Source organism: Microcaecilia unicolor, chromosome 4, assembly GCF_901765095.1.
Source record: "Microcaecilia unicolor chromosome 4, aMicUni1.1, whole genome shotgun sequence".
Taxonomy (NCBI): Eukaryota; Metazoa; Chordata; class Amphibia; order Gymnophiona; family Siphonopidae; genus Microcaecilia; species Microcaecilia unicolor.
In genome coordinates this window covers 361,316,894-361,337,563 of record NC_044034.1, presented here as the reverse complement: position 1 = coordinate 361,337,563, position 20,670 = coordinate 361,316,894, and the positions used below count along the sequence as shown (strand labels likewise).

Here is a 20,670-nt window from a genome sequence, read left to right as displayed (position 1 = left end):
CCAGCGACATGCACCAGGGGCGGACTGCCCCCCCCTCTTCCTACGCCACTGCTTTCACTTTGACTCTTTGCTCCCCCCTACTCAAGCCAGATTATGTCAAGTTCAGCTGCAGTAAACCGGCTGTGTTACTTTACCTTGGGCTGCAGGACGAACCATTCATCTTCCCGGTTTTCGAAGTCCCGGGAATCCAGGGGAATTTCCACTTCTCCCAGGAAGCTGTTGCGCCCGAACCTGTCATTATGCCAGACTGAGAGCTGCAGCGTCCGGGTCTCCAGTTGTGTGTGGCTGATGACAAACTATGAAACGAAGAAAGGAGAACAGAAGGGCCAAAGTTAAGCATCAAGAGTTAAGATGTTTATAGGTGAGTTCCAAAGGAATACACACAACATACTTATTTTATTAGCAAGAATAATTTTGACACCATAGACTTTACTTTGAAGGGCTTTCCGCAGTTTTCTGGGGATTAACTTTGCATTTTCGTTACTACTATCTCTGACAGGTTACTTTTAGCACAGTGTAACAATTAAGTTAATATAAGTACATAAGTAATGCCATACTGGGAAAAGTCCCCGACAGCGGCCAATCCAGGTCAAGGGCACCTGGCAAGCTACCCAAATGTACAAATATTTTATACAAGTTACTCCAGAAATTGTGGATTTTTCCCAAGTCCATTTAGTAGCGATTTATGGACTTGTCCTTTAGGAAACCGTCCAACCCCTTTTTAAACTCTGCCAAGCTAACCGCCTTCACTCTTATCACTTCGTGCCACTCCATCCACTTCCCTTAAACTGACGCCTTTCCAATTATGTACAGGTCGCCCAATGCGACTTCTACCTGGCAATCCAGACACTCAAGTGTCCGATCAATACTCAGTATATTGGGATATCTTGCAGACTATTGTAAGTTCTCTGTCCTCAATTCCACAGGCCATTTCGGACAGAAGAGGGGATTGTGATGCCAATAGATCCCCCCCTTACAAAGTGGGCGATCTAGTGCATCGGCGCTATTACACGCACAAAACCTGGCGAGATCCCATCTACGTTGGCCCCTTCAAGATAGAAGCTCTGTCAGCTACAGCTGCTAAGCTTGAGGACCACACATCCTGGGTCCATCTGAAAGATATACGAGTCTACCCGAATACCGAATCAGGCCTCCTGGATGTTTCCATTGATGTTTCCAGCACAGCAGCCACTGGAGAGACCTGTCCCACCACGAACCCCATCTCCACCGCCACTGAGCCCAAGACCACCGACCCCACATCCAACACTCTTGAACCATCTTGATCACCTCGACCAAAGACTTAACCACTTAATCAACTTAGACCATCCATCTCCTGAATCGCACCTCCTTGATCTGGCTGACATAGTCATCCAAACCTTCGCTGAATCTCCAGAGTCACCATCTGAACAACCACCTGTATTTGAACCAGCATTTGAGTTGCCTTCCTCACCTCCACCTCCAACTGTTCCAGCACTCCCACTTCCATACGTTGATCTTCGCATCCGTCTCATCCGAATCCGTAACCTTGCAGAAGATCTCACCCAAGTCCGCAACTTAGCAGGACAGTTGAATCCGGAAGAACAAGAGTCTGTTGCGTCTTCAACAGTACAGAATTTGCACAGCAACATCAGTGAGCTGCTCGACATTCTACATTTGTACTTCCCGAATCAAGCCAGATAAATGCCACAGCAAGTTCCGCCGCTGTTCACTCCAGAAGAGCTCATTCCCTTACAGACTATTTCTCTACATAAAGTTCCTATTCCAATACCACCTTTCCCAACCACTCCTGTGAAAGTTTTAATACCACCACCCTCCCCCACTGGTAAAGTTCTCCGCAGGGAACCAACTGCTGAGAACCTTGCTGCCCTTGACGATATCAAGGAACCAGATCCACCTGACCTACAGAACACTGGACTTTACCCTGTTGATAAGTGTGACTCTGAGCAGGTTTCTGAAACCAATTCCCATTGGTCCAACGACTTTGACGGCACTTATTTGGAAGGCGACACCATTCCTGACGACACGGACGGAACCAGTACCCGCCCAAGTGTTGTCTCAGCAGCAGTAACGGTGTTACATCAGTACACCCTCTTCTTCTGCTTCCCATCAGCTCGATTGTTCGCTGTTGGACTTGTGTGCATGATCCTACTTTGTATAGGTTTGGTTTTGTTTTTCACTACCCTGTTTATCTATACTGCTGACAGTGACCTCTTAGATCTTTGGATCTCACTCACTGCCTTTCCCACTGGCAACGTTACTTTGCCCGTTGGAAACGCCACGGTACTTGCAACCACTTCGGTACTTGCAACTACCCCAGCGGTACTTGCGACTACTTCAGTACTTGCAACTACCCCAGTAGTACTTGCAACTACTTCTGTACTTGCAACTACTTCTCCACCTACTACAGCAGCCTACACAGAGCCCCAACAGTACACCACATTCACACGCCTGTTTGGACACACATCCCTCCAAACCATCAAAAAGATCAGTCCCTTTGCCACCAGTAATCCCACCTCTTGGTCAGACACATCGGCCACAACAGACTTTTCAACTGGCAATCCTACAGTGCCTATTGAAAACTCTGCAACTACTCCTATCCTCACTAATTCTCCTGTTTTGCATTCTACAAGTGTTCCCAATAATATCAGTAGCTCGGTCCATATTGTCCCCAATCTTACAACTGCTTTTGGGGATAATATTACCTTGCTTGCATCACGACCCACCCCTCCTCCTTATCCTCTGGTTCCTACTAGTGACGTTCCTCCTCCCACGATTAATACTACCTTAGCCACTCCAAATATCACCGTCCCAGATACTCGTCCTCCCAGATAGCTCACCATCCCAAAGTAGCTATCAATATATGTCCCAGAACAGACCAGATAACCAGCCTTCTCCACCTGATTCTCCCCCACCGTCGCCTTTAAATTTAGGTGAACACTTAATCCCTGAACCCCCAGAGTACCTTTTTGACCCAAGAGAATTAATACATCCCCATTGGGACCCAGCTCCAGAAGACGATCCCAATTGGGACCCCTTCACACGATATCAAACATTGTGTGAACCCTTGACAGTTGGACACTAGGTCCTAGTCGAACGGTCACACACACTCTAGTATTGTTTGGAGGAACCTTAGGTTTACAAGTTGAACAAACCGACGACCTCCTAATAAGACCAGAAACCGGTGACGTTGTAGATTTTTGGTTAATCACCTACGCTGTACTGGGCACTGACTGGATACCCTTCCTGTTCATTAGAGAGGTTGGATTGGGACCTTTGGAAGTATATAGCCTTTTCGAAATCCCAGACCCTACTGAAAGAGGAGCTATTAGAATTTACCCACCCTACCCAAATTCTTCCTAATGATATATCAAGCATTGGTATACGTAGGAATATTAATTATAGCAATTGCAGTTCTGGTTAAGACCCTAGGATTAATTTTGTTACTCATTTTCATTTACCACCAATTGCCTTTGGTACAGTCCAGATCTTACATTTAACCATGAAAACTACCAACATGAAGTGCCTAGCCCTTCTGTTGTGTGTGCTCACCTTGCCTATGGTACAAGGAACAAAACATCTAGAAAGTTTTCTGCAACAGTTTATTACCACCCCTGAAATAACATTACCCACAACTGAGAACACGACCACAATCACCCTTGATGTGTGTGCTTACACAATGTGTGGGGAACATCCTGTGCAGCAATATTTGTCAGCTTTTGAGGTATACCTGTGTCCCTTCTCCAATTGCGGAAGTTGGGCACAAGTATGGTGGTACACAGGTTCATGGATTCCCTACTCAGGTAGCGAAATTCCAGATCTTAAAAAAAGCATTTCAATTATGAAATTGCGAGTGACTGGCCTCTGTTCAATGACCAAATGTAATCAAGTGGCTATCACTTTCAGAGGAGTAACGGCTGTTACATACAGAACTTATTCCTTAGGAATTGATGCCACAGGTAGAGACCCTGTTGGGAAATTTAAGATTGTTCCACCCCCAACCCAACCAGAAAAAAATCCTTTGATGCCAACAAAAATCCCAGAAGTAAAGATTCCTTACCAGATTGTGCCGATTAATAATTCGAAAGATTTAGTGGCACTAGAAACAGGATTTGGAGAGACAAACCTGTGGCTCGAATGGGCGCATTATACTACAAAGAGTTTGAATGTCTCTAATTGTTATTTTTGTGCCCATGCAAGAGCAGAACCAACTGTAGTTCCCTTTCCTTTAGATCTGAACAATGATCCAGATGGTTTTTGGTGTATGTTAGAGTTATTACAAATGAAAGATGATATCAACCAGACTTGTCAACATCTTAACGAGCACCACCCCTACTTACCCCCTCGGCTGAGGGTTCCACCCGCATTCAGGATTCCACATCCTGCTACCAGATATCATACATGTCTGGAACGATATGGGGTGAAGAATACACGGTTTCTAGGAAATTTGACCAATTGTAATACAACCCTAGACAAAGGGACTCTACGAAATCTAAATCTCACAGACTTTTCACAAGCTAGAGCAGATATATGGTGGTACTGTGGAACCCACACTATCCACCATACACTCCACAGGAGTTGGACAGGCAGATGTGCCTTAGTCAAATTGGTAATTCCAATTATAATAGCATCTTTGCTCCCTCCTCATAGCAGCTCTTCCTCACGAGTGAAGAGAAATGCAATGCCTGGATCTTTTGATGACCGGGTCTATATAGATGCAATTGGAGTTCCAAGAGGGGTTCCTGATGAGTTCAAAGCCAGAAACCAAATAGCTGCAGGATTCGAATCAGCTTTCTTTTGGTGGGCTACTATAAATAAAAATTTAGACTGGATTAACTATATATATTACAACCAGCAGAGATTTGTGAACTACACTAGAGATGCAGTTCAAGGAATTGCAACACAATTAGACGCCACCAGCAGGATGACGTTGGAAAATAGATTAGTGCTTGACCAACTTCTGGCAGCAGAAGGCGGAGTGTGCCGGAAGATAGGTACACAGTGTTGCACCTTCATCCCCAACAATACTGCTCCAGATGGATCAATCACCAGAGCTTTGGAAGGCTTAACCTCACTGTCACAAGAGTTGGCAGAGAACTCTGGTGTTGACACATCCTGGACAGGTTGGATGGATAGAGCTTTTGGTAAATGGAAGACATTTATCATTTCAGCAGCCACTACTATAATTATAGTGGTAGCAATTTTTGTATTAGTAATTTGTTGCATAATCCCTTGTGCTAGAGGCTTAGTAGAACGCTTAATTGAAACTGCAATAATGAAAAAGACAACAGCAGGACAATATGCCCTGTACGAAAATCTCCTTCCCAACACCACAGGAGATAACACATTGGACTATCTCCCTCTGAGAAGGACCAATCGCTATACAAATGCTAGAGACACTAGAGAAATGTCTGCAACTGTATAATCAGGTAATAGCACACAGGGATACAATATAACCATATAAAGCTTTATAAGATGATGTGATACATGAGCAAAATGTCTACATAACCTATGCAAATCTATGCAAATGTATACTCAAGAAATAATCAGTATATAACCAAAGAATTTATGATTGATAACAATATATACTCACATAGGTAAGAATAAGTTAGAACCTGCATATTAAAGGGTTGAACCAAAAATATTATTATAGTAATTATAAGTTTTTGTATAACCATAGATATAGATAAGAAGTATTGAAATAATTGAAGTAGTGCCAAGATGGTAATTTCAAACCAAAAACAAATTAGACTGTACCAGTTAACCGTAAGACTCAGAAAATTTGATGGCCTTATAGGAAACCTTCTGGAATGGATGGTACCATGGTGTATTAACCCTGGTGTCACCCTATGGGATAGGGTGAAGAGGGGAATGATAATATATGGCCTGGCTTCAGACCTACCACTGGAATAGTGGTGGGCTAAGCTACACAGCCTAAAGCAACTGAAAAGTACTGAGTAGGCCAAATAACAAGCTAATGATGTCATATTTGAGAATCTGCTAAAAGCAGGTCTGAACAATGGGTCTTAACACAACCAGGTACAACTTTCTAATTGAATATAGCACCTATAATGACAGAATAATGGGTAAAAGGAATAAAATGAGGTTCTTAAAATGGGACTTATTTTCCATGAGATGGCACACAGAGATCATAAGATGTTATGAAAGGTATTGCAAAAGAAAGATGTGAAACTGGTATCTTAACATAAAGATATTTTAGTAAACGAGAAAAAAAATTTGTTCTAAAAACATGTTGACTTTAACGGATATGGGGCAATCTCTTGAAATAGCTAGAACGGAAAGACAGATGGTACAGATGCGCATCTGGCCGGATACGAAAGTATGATCTCAGAAATTGAGAAATATTAGAAAAAAAAGGGTCCTGCCATAGACTTCTATTGAGATCTGTAGGTATAAAAGAAGGGAGAATTTGGCTTAATTTCGGAGTCCTTCCCCAACGCTTTCTCGGACAGCAGAGCCCTATGCGATTGAAACCAGAATCTGTTTGATGTCTGTACTTAATTGAAAAACTTGGTAAGAATAAAGCCTTCTCTCTGAAATCTATCTCTGTCTTTATTTTCAAGTATTCTTCATCTTTCATTGATACTACAAACTAAGCCACACACACAACTAACACTCAAATGTCTATATAAATTACTGTTGCATTTTAATAGAATACATGTAACTACATAGATGACCAAGGATTCACTTAGATCCTGATAGACAGAAGGCCAGGGTCATGGACAGTATCCTAGACTTACGCCTTCTGGTATCTACACAACAGACATATCACTGGGATGGAATATCAAAAGGATTTAGGCAGGCGCCCCAACACATAGTGGACGCGCAGACCCTTTGTCCCTGGAGAAGGGTATTCCTAGGGCGCAAAGAGGGCCTTTAAAATTTACAGTTCTCCGGCAACGAATTCCAGAGTTTAATTATGCACTGGGTGAAGAAAACTTTTCTCTGATTTGTTTTAAATTTACTGCACTGTAGTTTCATCGCATGCCCCCTAGTCCTAGTATTTTTGGAAAGCGTGAACAGACGCTTCACATCCACCTGTTCCATTCCACTCATTATTTTATAGACCTTTATCAATGTCTCCCCTCAGCCGTCTCTTCTCCAAGCGGAAAAGCCCTAGCCTCCTTATTTTTCTTTGACATCTAAATTTCAGTGGCTCAGGGCTAAAGCAGTGTACATGAAAGACAGCATCACTTACTGCTGTTCTGAATTTCACTGTTTTTGGGTATTTAGAATTTCTTTCACAGACAAATCAGGAGTCTCGTTGCTTTATTTATTTTTTTAAACTTTCTTTGGGTATTTAGAATTCGTTTCATTGCCAAACAGGAGTTTTGGTTGCTTTATTAATTGCTTCTTGAAACTTAACTGCAAATCTGGTCAAAAACCCAATCTACACAGGTAGAGTATAACAGCAGAAATGTTTGGAACTGGGCAGGCCTGACAGTTTCCACTGGTTGTTTACAGAGTACTAAAAGTTCTGAAGATTCTGAAAGAGTTACAAGATTCCGGAATCCCAATTAGTAGCAACATTCCATGTACAACCCCAAAAAGTAACATAGTAAATGACGACAGATAAAGACCTGAACGGTCCATCCAGTCTGCCCAATAAGATAAACTCATTTTACATGGTATGTGATACTTTATACCCGAGTTTGATTTGTCCTTGCCTTTATCAGGGCACAGACTGTAGAAGTCTGCCCAACACTGTTCTTGTACTAAGTTCGGAAGCTAACATCGAAGCCCCTTAAAATTTACACTCCAGCCCATACCTACCTATTCAGTCACGATCAGGGTGTAGACCGTAGAAGTCTGCCCAGTTCCCGTTTTGTTTCCAAATACCAGCGTCACCACCCAATCTCCGCTAACATTCCACGGAACCATTCCTTCTGAACAGGATTCCTTTGTGTTTATCCCAAGCATGTTTGAATTCCATTACAGTTTTCATCTCCACCACCACCTCTCCCGTGGGAGGGCATTCCACGTATCCACCACCCTCTCCGTGAAAAAATACTTCCTGACATTAGTCCTGAGTCTGCCCCCCTTCAACCTCAATTCATGTCCTCTAGTTCTATCGCCTTCCCGTCTCCGGAAAAGGTTCGTTTGCGGATTAATACCTTTCAAATATTTGAACGTCTGTATCATATCACCCCTGTTTCTCCTTTCCTCCAGAGTATACATGTTCAGGTCAGCAAGTCTCTCCTCATACGTCTTGTAACGCAAATCCCATACCATTCTCGTAGCTTTTCTTTGCACCGCTTCCAGTCTTTTTACATCTTTAGCAAGATACGGCCTCCAAAACTGAACACAATACTCAAGAAGTCGGCCAAACATGCACCTAAGTGTCTTTATAAAATACCAACATAAAATCTGGCAAAATCACTGCTAGAATGTAGCACATACATCTACACCAGCTTGGGAGCCCATATAGATGTACATGGTCAAAGAATGCATAAAGATGCATATTTTATAACTCCATGTACATTTCACACAAAAATGCCTCTAAATATGCCTATACCTGGGTCACATATGTGTCTTACAGGTGAACAATAAAAGAAAAACAAAGCAAGATGCAGTTTAATATATACAAACTTTACTTTTAAAGACCCAACATGGCCACCTTTTGATCTAGCACAAGTGTATGGAGAAATTAGGTTTTACCTGCTAATTCTCTTTCCTTTAGTCTCACCAGACCAGACCAGCACCTGTAGGTTATATCTGCTGAGCAGCAGATGTAGACAGAAGTAAAAAAATTCCTGCATGATCCACTCTATAAGGGATTAAACAGGAGAAGGCTCTTTGCTGGCGCCAGCGTTTTTGAATTTTTTTTTGCGCTACAGCAAAATTCATGCAAGCTATCTTGACTGTCCCTAAGACATTTATGACTCGAACTCTGTACGATTGTTACATCCACAACTTGACCCCTAAGGCAGGCGCCTTGTTGGCGCCAAAACACGGCCCATGTCGGGTCTCTGGCTAATAAAGTACTCCTGTTGTCCTAGTCTTGAAGGCCCAGTGTTGCTTTTTTTCTTTTTTCATTTGGCCACTCTATAAGGGCACCATGCAGAATGACGTTATCAGTATTTCAAATGACAAAGCAATGGAACAAATGACTTCAAGTAAACTGTTATGCCAATAGTATTTAGCCCTAAGAAAATCCCCACAAGGGGAAACAAGGGGAGAATAAGAGGGAAGGTACTTGGACTCCTCCAAGTATTCTCTAACATATATTTCTAACTTGCAGACGTCTTCATTTATTTTGAGAGGATGGTTAGGTTTACTATAACTAGTGCCGAACTGATCTATTCAATCTAGAACCTGAAAGGTGTGGCTTCTGCGATACTAGGGAGGGAATCTGGACTGTTCTGGGGGAGCTAAAGGAAAGAAAATTAGAAGGTAAGACCTAATTTCTCCTTCCTTAGCATTCTCACTAGACCAGTCTAGAACCTGTGGGATGTTGCAAAGCAGTGCCGCAGATGGGTGGGACCTCAGAAATTCTGCTCAAATTTCCACATCACAAGTGTAGAATATACATATGCTGCAACCTCTATCTGCAAAAAACAAAACAAAACATGTAAATGCAAAAACAAAACATCAGTATGCTTAAACTATACAGATATATCAGAAGCTGTTCTGTGAACTGCATCTGTGACGGAGAAACATGCTTGGGAAGGAGTTAGCAAACTTCAGAAGCACCACCACTTTATAAAAAAACAGTATAGATTTCGCATTTCCTAGAAGAAACCCACAGAAAAAGGAAGATAATACCAATGAACTTCCTTTTGGAGTATGAAACAAAGGAGGCAATGATCCATTTGGAAAGATATATTTTGAATAGATGAAAAAAGCAGATGTTCCTGCACGCAAACAAGATTCCTTAAATATAAATAGATATGAAGAACTACTTCTACAGGACGAGAAGTTTGCCATGAGCTTTGCCAAGAGAGAGGTCATGAACATCCTACAAAGAAATTCTAGTTTTCTTTGCATAGAAGAAAAGAACGCAAGTACAGAAACCTTTCCAATATTGTAAAAGAAATCCACACAGGGAAGACTGGAAAGAGAGAAAACTCCCAGACAAGTGACAATACAGAAAGCTTAAAGATCTACTTATAAGAAGTTGCAAGTAACCAGATAGGAATTCATCCTCCGTAAGTCAAGGATGGTAGTGACAGACTCGGAAAGGGAGATAATTATATTGTGACTCTGGGCAAGTCACTTAACCCTCCATTGCCCCAGGTACAAATAAGTACCTGTATACAATATGTAAGTCGCATTGAGCCTGCCATGAGTGGGAAAGTGCGGGGTATAAATGTAACAAAAATAAAATAGATACTATTGGAGATTCTACATGGAATGTTGCTATTATTGGAGATTCTACATGGAATGTTGCTACTATTGGAGATTCTACATGGAATGTTGCTATTCCACTAGCAACATTCCATGTAGAAGGCTGCGCAGGCTTCTGTTTCTGTGAGTCTGACGTCCTGCACATATGTGCAGGTCGTCAGACTCACAGAAGCAGAAGCCTGCGCGGCCACATTGGTGATCTGCAAGGGCCGACTTCTACATGGAATGTTGCTAGTGGAATAGCAACATTCCATGTAGAATCTCAAATAGTAGCAACAGTGGAGGAGTGGCCTAGTGGTTAGGGTGGTGGACTTTGGTCCTGGGGAACTGAGGAACTAGTTCAATTCCCACTTCAGGCACAGGCAGCTCCTTGTGACTCTGGGCAAGTCACTTAACCCTCCATTGCCCCATGTAAGCCGCATTGAGCCTGCCATGAGTGGGAAAGCGCAGGGTACAAATGTAAGAAAAATAAAATAGATACTATTGGAGATTCTACATGGAATGTTGCTACTATTGGAGATTCTACATGGAATGTTGCTATTCCACTAGCAACATTCCATGTAGAAGCCTGCGCGGCCACATTGGTGATCTGCAAGGGCCGACTTCTACATGGAATGTTGCTAGTGGAATAGCAACATTCCATGTAGAATCTCCAATAGTAGCAACAGTGGAGGAGTGGCCTAGTGGTTAGGGTGGTGGACTTTGGTCCTGAGGAACTGAGTTTGATTCCCACTTCAGGCACAGGCAGCTCCTTGTGACTCTGGGCAAGTCACTTAACCCTCCATTGCCCCATGTAAGCCACATTGAGCCTGCCATGAGTGGGAAAGCATGGGGTACAAATGTAACACAAAAAAAAAATCTATATATTTTCCCTTGAAACTCATTGAATCTACAGGGCGAATAAGGGAGGAGGATCCACTTCCTTAACAAGAAATGTTTTGAAGGACCTGCTCCACAGAACTAGGACACAACAAGGGCAATCAATCCAGGCAGAAGGATCAACAGAAAATGGGAAAAATTACTGAATTACCATCACACATAACGGAGAAGGAGAAAAAACGATCTTACCTGTTAATTTTCATTCCTGGTCTCTGCAGACCAGGGGTAGACTGACGGTGATCTGAGACTCCAGGCAACAAGGGTCAGGGGCTCTTAGCTACCTATCAAAAGTGATTAAACTAGGCCAGGCTGCTTCTCTATGGCCAGTTTTGGCACCTATTGTAAGCTGTTTGCGTAGTTATGCCAGCTTTAAGAAGAATTTAAAGACACTGTTTCATAAACGTGTAATAAGGAACAAATTATAGTGTAGTGTATGCTGCTATATGATTATTTACTGTCTAGTATCTTGGTTGTGACCCGCTATGAACTAATGTTTGGGTATGAACGGTCTATAAATGAGCTAACTGTAACTAATAGAAGCTGGCATCGAGACCGGGCTGTGGGTCTGTGGAAGCTGCAGAGAGCCTGTTCTGTGAAATTAGCTTCTGAATCCTGACCTCCTACTACTACTATTTAGCATTTCTATAGCGCTACAAGGCGTACGCAGCGCTGCACAAACATAGAAGAAAGACAGTCCCTGCTCAAAGAGCTTACAATCTAATAGACAAAAAAATAAATAAAGTAAGCAAATCAAATCAATTAATGTGAACGGGAAGGAAGAGAGGAGGGTAGGTGGAGGCGAGTGGTTACAAGTGGTTACGAGTCAAAAGCAATGTTAAAGAGGTGGGCTTTCAGTCTAGATTTAAAGGTGGCCAAGGATGGGGCAAGACGTAGGGGCTCAGGAAGTCTATTCCAGGCGTAGGGTGCAGTGAGACAGAAGGCGCGAAGTCTGGAGTTGGCAGTAGTGGAGAAGGGAACAGATAAGAAGGATTTATCCATGGAGCGGAGTGCACGGGAACACCTTCTCCTGTAAAGTACAGAGTCGGACTCTCAGATACTCTAGGGACTGAGATGGCTTAAGAGAGCTTTTGGCAAAACTCATTATCCATTTGAGATATTGCAGAAGCTGAACCACTTGACCCTTGGCCTGCACACTCTTTGAAGGTCTATGTTTGATTAAAACAATTGGTCAGGTTGGGGTGGACCAAGATTCCTTCCTTCCTGAGATGTGCTGCATCAACCACTATCACCTTTCAGAAGGTTCTCGGCACTGTGGCTAGACTGAAGGGAAGAGCCTTGAATTGGTAGTGACCCCCGAGAACCAAAAAAAACATAAGAACCTCTGGTGATGTGGATGAACAGGAATGTGCAAATACACTACTGACAAGTCCAGAGAGGTCAAGAAACCAACGTTCTCCCTCCCTGACAGACTGTCGCTATGGCCGACTGCAGTGTTTTCATGTAAAAGGACAAGACCTTCAGAGGATGGGCCGCACATCTTCAATGGGAGGTCCGAGTGGCTCTAGAAACCCCTTGGTCTCCATCTCAGCCTCCATGGAAAGTCCCTCAAAAGGAATGAATGGAAGAGCCTGTACTACAAAATTTAGCTCGCTGGGCACCACTCAACATGCCCGGATTGTATCTCCTCGCGTCTCTAAAACATCCCCTGGTTGCAGAGCGATTTTCTGAGCAGATCAATCCTCAGGAACTTTGGATTAACCCAAATCTTCACCAAAAATGAACCTACTCCTAAAGGAGCAGCTGACTCAGATGTACCTTTGAAGCCACATACATAGACCAATTTGGTAGCCAGAGGAAATGCCTCTCTGCCACTATCAAGGCCAAATTCTTTGCTGAATCCCTAACCAAATCATATATGGTGTCTGCTAAAAAGGCTGTACCTAACAAGTTTATGATATCCTCTAAAACTTGTACTGTGGCTTTCCCCAGGAATTTCTGAAGTCTTTGGGAATGGAGATATCCTTTGTTCAGAAGTGTAAAGCTTTCTTCTGGGCACCACAGGGACCTTTGAGTTACAGGTGTTCCTGCCTCATTTAGAGGCAAGTTCTAAGGCTGCTGTATTCGCAGGCATCTGAATGTTAGGTACTCTAACATCATAGGTACATAAGTATTGCCATACTGGGAAAGACCAAAGGTCCATCAAGCCCAGCATCCTTCCAAAAGTGGCCAATCCAGGTCACAAGTACCTGGCAGAAACCCAAAGAGTAGCAACATTCTAGAATTCTAAAGAATAACAAGATTCCGAGCAGAATTTCAAAGTGTAGCAACATTCCATGTAGAACCCCAAAGAGTAGCAAGATTCTAGAATTCTGAAGAATAACAAAATTCCATGCAGAATTTCAAAGTGTAGCAACATTCCATGTAGAACCCCAAAGAGTAGCAAGATTCCATTCAGAATCCCAAGTACATAAGTGTTGCCATACTGGGACAGACAAAAGGTCCATCAAGCCCAGCATCCTGTTTCCAACAGTGGCCAATCCAGGTCACAAATACCTGGCATAAACCCAAAGAGTAGCAACATTCTAGAATTCTAAAGAATAACAAGATTCCGAGCAGAATTTCAAAGTGTAGCAACATTCCATGTAGAACCCCAAAGAGTAGCAAGATTCTAGAATTCTGAAGAATAACAAGATTCCGAGCAGAATTTCAAAGTGTAGCAACATTCCATGTAGAACCCCAAAGAGTAGCAAGATTCTAGAATTCTGAAGAATAACAAGATTCCATGCAGAATTTCAAAGTGTAGTAACATTCCATGTAGAACCCCAAAGAGTAGCAAGATTCTAGAATTCTGAAGAATAACAAGATTCCATGCAGAATTTCAAAGTGTAGCAACATTCCATGTAGAACCCCAAAGAGTAGCAAGATTCCATTCAGAATCCCAAGTACATAAGTGTTGCCATACTGGGACAGACAAAAGGTCCATCAAGACCAGCATCCTGTTTCCAACAGTGGCCAATCCAGGTCACAAATACCTGGCAAGATCCCAAAAAAGTACATCAGGTTATGCTAGTATTATATAATGGAACCCAGGCACCAAGGTTCCGTTATAGAATTGGCACCTGCCATGTGGGCTCAGAACATCTAATTGGAGTCATCGAATTGCACCCTTAATTCTATTTACTTTCTGCACTATACAATAGTTTGCTGTTATGCTTTCATGGGCTGCATGTCAAGCTAACTTTTTGCTAGCCAGTGTGGTAAGCCTCCCCAGGGAGGTCTCAATTTGTTTTTGTTTTTTTTTTAATTCTTGTTTATTTGCATTCAGAATTTTTACCAGAATACAACCGCAACATAAGTAATACAACTAGAAAAAAATTCCAAAAATGGCTAAATTTTTTGACAGTACCTCCCCAACGTATCCCCACCCTCCCTCAATTCACCCCCCTCACCTCCCCTTCCCTCCCACTCCTCCACCCATCCACCCTTATCAAACTTTAACAGTTCAGAATCTTGCTTCTTGTAACTGGGGTGAGAGAGTCCCAGAATGGAGACCAGATATTGCAAACTTATCGCCTCTCTTGGAGGCCAAGTCCGCTATTCCTTTCTTCTCTAAGGCGCAACAGTGAATCACTGCCGATCTCCAATGAGATATCGTTGGGCCTTCTGGAGCCAGCCACAGTTGTAAAATTACACGCTTTGCCATCAGAACAGTTCTCTTTCAAAATGCCGTGAAACCCACCGGCGCCGGCCTCTGTGTCCTGAAGAGGTCAAACAACTGTCCCGGAGATGGTCACCACATAGTATTCCAGACCTGTGATACATGCGTACTCAGCTCAATCCAAAAACTTCGCACCCGGGCACGGTCCCAATACATATGTCCCAGATTGGCGTTACTGCTCATGCACTTTGGGCAAGAATCCGTTTCTCAGAGTGTAGCTCGAAATGGGAAGTCTCAATTTTAATATGTGGATCCTGAGAACCAATTGTTATCAACATTATTAGCAACTCCCTTTCTCCCTTGCACTCTCCCAAAAAAGTGGTTAGATTCAGGTTGAGAACTTTATTATCACGACAATTTTACATATGTTGGCCTAAGTAACACATTTATGGGTTAGCGTAAACAAAAAAAACTATGTTGGCTACATGCTTCAGAAAGCCAGAACTTGAGTTACGTGAAAGGTTGAATCTTAGCAAATTAAGAGTAGAAACCAGAAGAGCCATTTGGACACCACAGGATCCCACCTACCCACCTCTCCCTCGCCTGACACTCTTTCATAAGAGTGTTACCGGGAGAAAAGGTGATCGCATTGTAAAGGAATTACAGGGCATGAAATAAGCAGGTGTGTCTCGGGAGAACATACTAATTAGCCACCTACAATATCTGCAAAGGAGTATTAAGGTAATGACGTGTACGAACGCACTCAGCACAGAAGGAGCCAGAATAAAGCAAAGCAATGCAGATTCAAGGACAAGGCTGGTAAATAATATTGTAAGATAAGGGTGGGGAGGAAATTATTTAGCAACAAGCATACACGTTGGAAATAAGTAGGGGAATATCCGTTATCAAATGTGACACTCGGGTCACAGGCTACAAGTGGTAAGAGAACAGATGGTTGCTTATTAAATCAACGGTACTAAGCCACGTCGACTTCTGCAATGGAATCTATGCGGGATGCAAAGAACAAACCTTAAAGAAACTTCAGACCGCTCAAAACACGGCAGCTAGGCTTATATTTGGAAAATACGTGATACGAAAGCGCAAAACCCCTCCGTGAAAAACTACACTGGCTCCCAATCAAAGAACGCATTGCTTTCAAAATCTGCACTCTGGTTCACAAAATTATCTACGGTGAAGCCCCGGGATACATGACAGACTGGATCAACCTACCAACTAGAAACGCATCCGAAGCAACACGAAAATATCTGAATCTGCACTACCCAAGCTGCAAAGGACTGAAATACAAATCAACTTACGCATCCAGTTTTTCCTACATAAGCACATAACTGTGGAACGCATTACCAAAAGCCTTGAAAACGACGAACGACCACCTAAACTTCTGGAAAACTCTAAAAACTAACCTGTTTAAAAAAGCATACCCTATCGATCCAACTTAAATGCTTGATCTCTGCAACACAACAAACCTAAAGTACGGAATGGACATAACACAACTCTTCCGTTGTACGATTCCCTAGTGTGGCTGTGCCACATGAACTTTATCTTACCACAACATCACTTTGTATTTTTATTCACACCGGAGTCAGCAAACGCCTCTTCGGTACTATGTAAGCCACATTGAGCCTACAAATAGGTGGGAAAATGCCCTTCCGCAAACAGGAAATGAGGGCGGGACCAGAGGAACAGCTGAAACAGAAGTGAAAGCAAAGGCAGTCTGAAGCGGTGTCTGTGCGTGGAGAACTTCACTGTTGCCGGAGAAGCAGGAGGTAAAAAGTTTAAAGCAACAGCCGGCACTTACGAAGGGGAGGGGCAGCAGCACACGTCCTGCTTGCACTTGGAGGCCACGCTGGACGAGAGAGGGGGGAGGGGGAAGGAGGGGAGGGGATATGGGAGGGGTGGGGTGAGGAGGAGGGGTGAGCAGGAGGGGGATTAGGAGGAAGGGGAGGAGGGGCGCGTCCTGGAACTCGAAGGAGAGGGAAGGAGGCAGGTAGGGGGGGCGTGGAACTTGGAGGGAGGGAGAGAGGCAGGTAGGGGCATGGAACTCGGAAGGGAGGGGGCCTGGAACTTAGAGGATGTAAGGACGGAGGGAGGGAGGTAGGGAGGGGGTCCTGGAACCTTGCTAGCGCCCGTTTCCTTTCTGTTGGAAACGGGCCTCTTTTACTTGTAAATAAATAAATCCCTCCGGACTATTTGGTTATCTGCTCAGTTTTTGACTGCAATGTTTTTATTTTTATCCTGCTAGTGGATATACACAGCACTGTACAGTAGTGATCATTTTTAGGTACAATAAATCCCTGCCCTACAGAGCTTAGAATCTAAGGCCCTGATATTCAAAGGCAATTAACCTGTCAGAAGACGCTCCTGCCCATTTAACGGTACTCAGCACCCTTGCCACCAATATTCAGTGCTTAACCAGGAAGTGCCGCTGAATATTGGCTCTGACCATTACACAGCTGGCTAGTTATTGCCAAGGTGGTCCCATGCACTTAACCAGTTAATGGCGATATTCAGTCTGCGAACCGGTTAAGTAAGCAAAAAGGCCGTCCTAACTTTATGCGCATAACCAGTCTGAATCATGACAACAACGTGGTAAGCACCTGAATGGCTTCTATGACCTGCATGTTTAATGCCAGTGCCTGGACATGGCCTGGAATTGAATACTCGCAGTGGTCATTGGCTTAAAAGCCACTAACGTCTGTGGCCTGATATTATCCCCCGATTACCAGTGGCGTAGCCAAGGGTGGGCCCAGGCCCACCCACATTGAGCTCAGGCCCACTCAGTAGCAGCACACCTATGATGTGGCTGGCAGGGATCCCAAGCCCCACCAGCCGAAAACTCTCAACAACTTCCTGAATACCTTGTAAATAGCAGATCTTCACCTGCAGCGAGCAGCGACTGATATATGCCGTGGGGCTGCTCACTGCCAATGAAAATCTACTATTTAAAAGGTATGCGGGGGGGGGGGGGGGATGTTTGAGAGACCATATGGCATGCAGGCGAGAGAGGGCGAGACCATATCACTTGTGGGACAAGGCCGAGTTCTTCTGCCCACCCATCTTGGGCCCAGGCCCACCCAAAATTGGGTGTCTGGCTACGCCCCTGCCGAGTACCTGAAACAATGGGAGATAAAAAGTACTTGCTCAAGGTCACAAAGACTGCTAGTGACAGAAGCAGGACTTAAATTCTGGCTTTCCTGGTTAACAGGAGAATGGCAAACACAGAAGAAAGTGGACCTCTGCAATGGAAAAACCAAGAAAAGAACACAGCGAAGGTGACAAGATAGATGACGCCAAACAAAGTTCTACTGGACTCAGAAAAAAGTTCACAGCAAGAGTTTATTCTTAAAAAACTGGACTCGACACGAGTCGTGTTTCGGCCGTTCAGGCCTGCCTCAGGAGTCCCTGTATGGCAAAGTGCTATTGGTTCTCGTAAGGAGAGTCTTGTGCAAACACTGGATTTCTCTAACACCTTAAGAGAATGGAGAAAGAAAACGTCTGATGAGGGTGTGAGCGTCACTGTTCTCGAAGCATGTCGAGTCCAGTTTTTTTAAGAATAAACTCTTGCTGTGAACTTTTTTTCTGAGTCCAGTAGAAGTTTGTTTGGCGTCATCCATCTTGTCACCTTCGCTGTGTTCTTTTCTTGGTTTTTCCTGGTTAACAGCCTATTGGTCTAACCACTAGGCATTTCCTCTCCCACTTTCTTCCCCGTATCCTGTGTGGCAGTTCTGTGAACAGCAGTGACTGGTTGTTAGCTTGTGAGCCACAGCAGCCTGCTGGGGCTTTGAAGTTTTTTGGGGTTTTTTTTTTTCAGCTATGTATATTAATATCAGATTTGCTCTTTGCAGTGTCTTCCAAAACTCTAAGGTTATCAATAGAAATCAAACAAAATAAAAGATGGAAAAGAAAATAAGATGATACCTTTTTTATTGGACATAACTTAATACATTTCTTGATTAGCTTTCGAAGGTTGCCCTTCTTCCTCAGATCGGAAATAAGCAAATGTGCTAGCTGACAGTGTATATAAGTGAAAACATTCAAGCATTACTATGACAGTAAAATAGATACTATTGGAGATTCTACATGGAATGTTGCTACTATTGGAGATTCTACACGGAATGTTGCTATTCCACTAACAACATTCCATGTAGAAGGCTGCGCAGGCTTCTGTTTCTGTGAGTCTGACGTCCTGCATGTACGTGCAGGACGTCAGACTCACAGAAGCAGAAGCCTGCGCGGCCACATTGGTGATCTACAAGGGCCGACTTCTACATGGAATGCTGCTAGTGGAATAGCAACATTCCATGTAGAATCTATAGAAATCAAACAAAATAAAACATGGAAAAGAAAATAAGATGATACCTTTTTTATTGGACATAACTTAATACATTTCTTGATTAGCTTTCGAAGGTTGCCCTTCTTCCTCAGATCGGAAATAAGCAAATGTGCTAGCTGACAGTGTATATAAGTGAAAACATTCAAGCATTACTATGACAGTCTGACAGGGTGGGAGGATGGGGGTGGGTCCCAACAGAAAGGACTTAACAAGGACCTGGGGTTCCTAGCCCATTATAAACCATAAAGCTGTATGTCTCTGTTGATCACCCTCCCCTCACCTATCCACATCCACCCTGTTAGAATATCAATGATATGCTTTGATGTCCCCATGCATACTTCCTACCCACCCCCCTCCTCCCACCCTGTCAGACTGTCAATAGTAATGCTTGAATGTTTTCACTTATATACACTGTCAGCTAGCACATTTGCTTATTTCCGATCTGAGGAAGAAGGGCAACCTTCGAAAGCTAATCAAGAAATGTATTAAGTTATGTCCAATAAAAAAGGTGTCATCTTATTTTCTTTTCCATGTTTTATTTTGTTTGATTTCTATTGATAACCTTAAGAGTGGACTAACACGGCTACCACACTCCTCTTCCAAAACTCTAACAGTGGCAAGCAAAATATATTTTTTTGGATTTGGGTAGTTCTATTTACTCCTCATATTGTTTCCAAAAAGCAATTGCCGTACACAACTGCCAACATTTTCCTTGCTGTCCCATCATGCTCCCTCCCTAGCACAAGCCCAAGGCCGGTGTGATATCTGCTTGGTGTGGCTTGTCACTTTTATCTTATCCTTGTGTGTCCTTCTGTCTGTCCTTCCCTTATCCTTTTTGGTCCTGTCTGTTTGTCCTGATTTAGATTGTAAGCTCTTTTGAGCAGGGTCTGTCTTTTTCATGTTCAATTGTAAAGCGCTGCGTACGACTGGTAGCGCTATAGATGTGATTTATAGTAGTAGATTACATAGAATTACCACTATAAATTCATACTAAATGAACAACCAGATTTTAACAATAATGTTTCTTGCATCATTCTATTTTTATCTTGTATTTTGATTAGTGTTCCCACGAAAATATAAATCCTGTTGTTGAATGCCAAGTCATAGGCGTAGTTTGACTGTTTCATTTGGAGGGGCAAAGGATGGGGCGGAGCATATTAGCATATTCATTTGCATATATGCATATATATATATATATATATATATATATATATATATATATGCAAATGAATATGCTAATATGGAGGAAAGAGTAAAAACACAGCAAGAAAGATCTAATATACCTGGCATTCTGCTACTCCCTCCTATATAGGAAGGCCTTCTTTTGTTTTTTTTTCTCTAGCCACCAAAAACTACTACTACTACTTAACATTTCTAGAGCGCTACTAGGGTTATGCAGCGCTGTACAAATTAACGAATAAGGATGGTCCCTGCTCAGAAGAGCTTACAATCTAAA

General features: G+C 43.1%; 1 protein-coding gene across 3 annotated transcripts in view; it reads right to left on the bottom strand.

Annotated features, from left to right (window-relative positions):
• Positions 1–20,670, bottom strand: part of SYTL5 (synaptotagmin like 5) — a 226,929-nt gene that overhangs the window by 11,057 nt on the left and 195,202 nt on the right. For all 3 annotated transcript variants that reach the window (XM_030202323.1, XM_030202325.1, XM_030202324.1), the window contains exon 13: positions 135–296. In XM_030202323.1, coding sequence (XP_030058183.1) covers positions 135–296 — 162 coding nt within the window. The remainder of the gene's footprint in view (positions 1–134; positions 297–20,670) is intronic.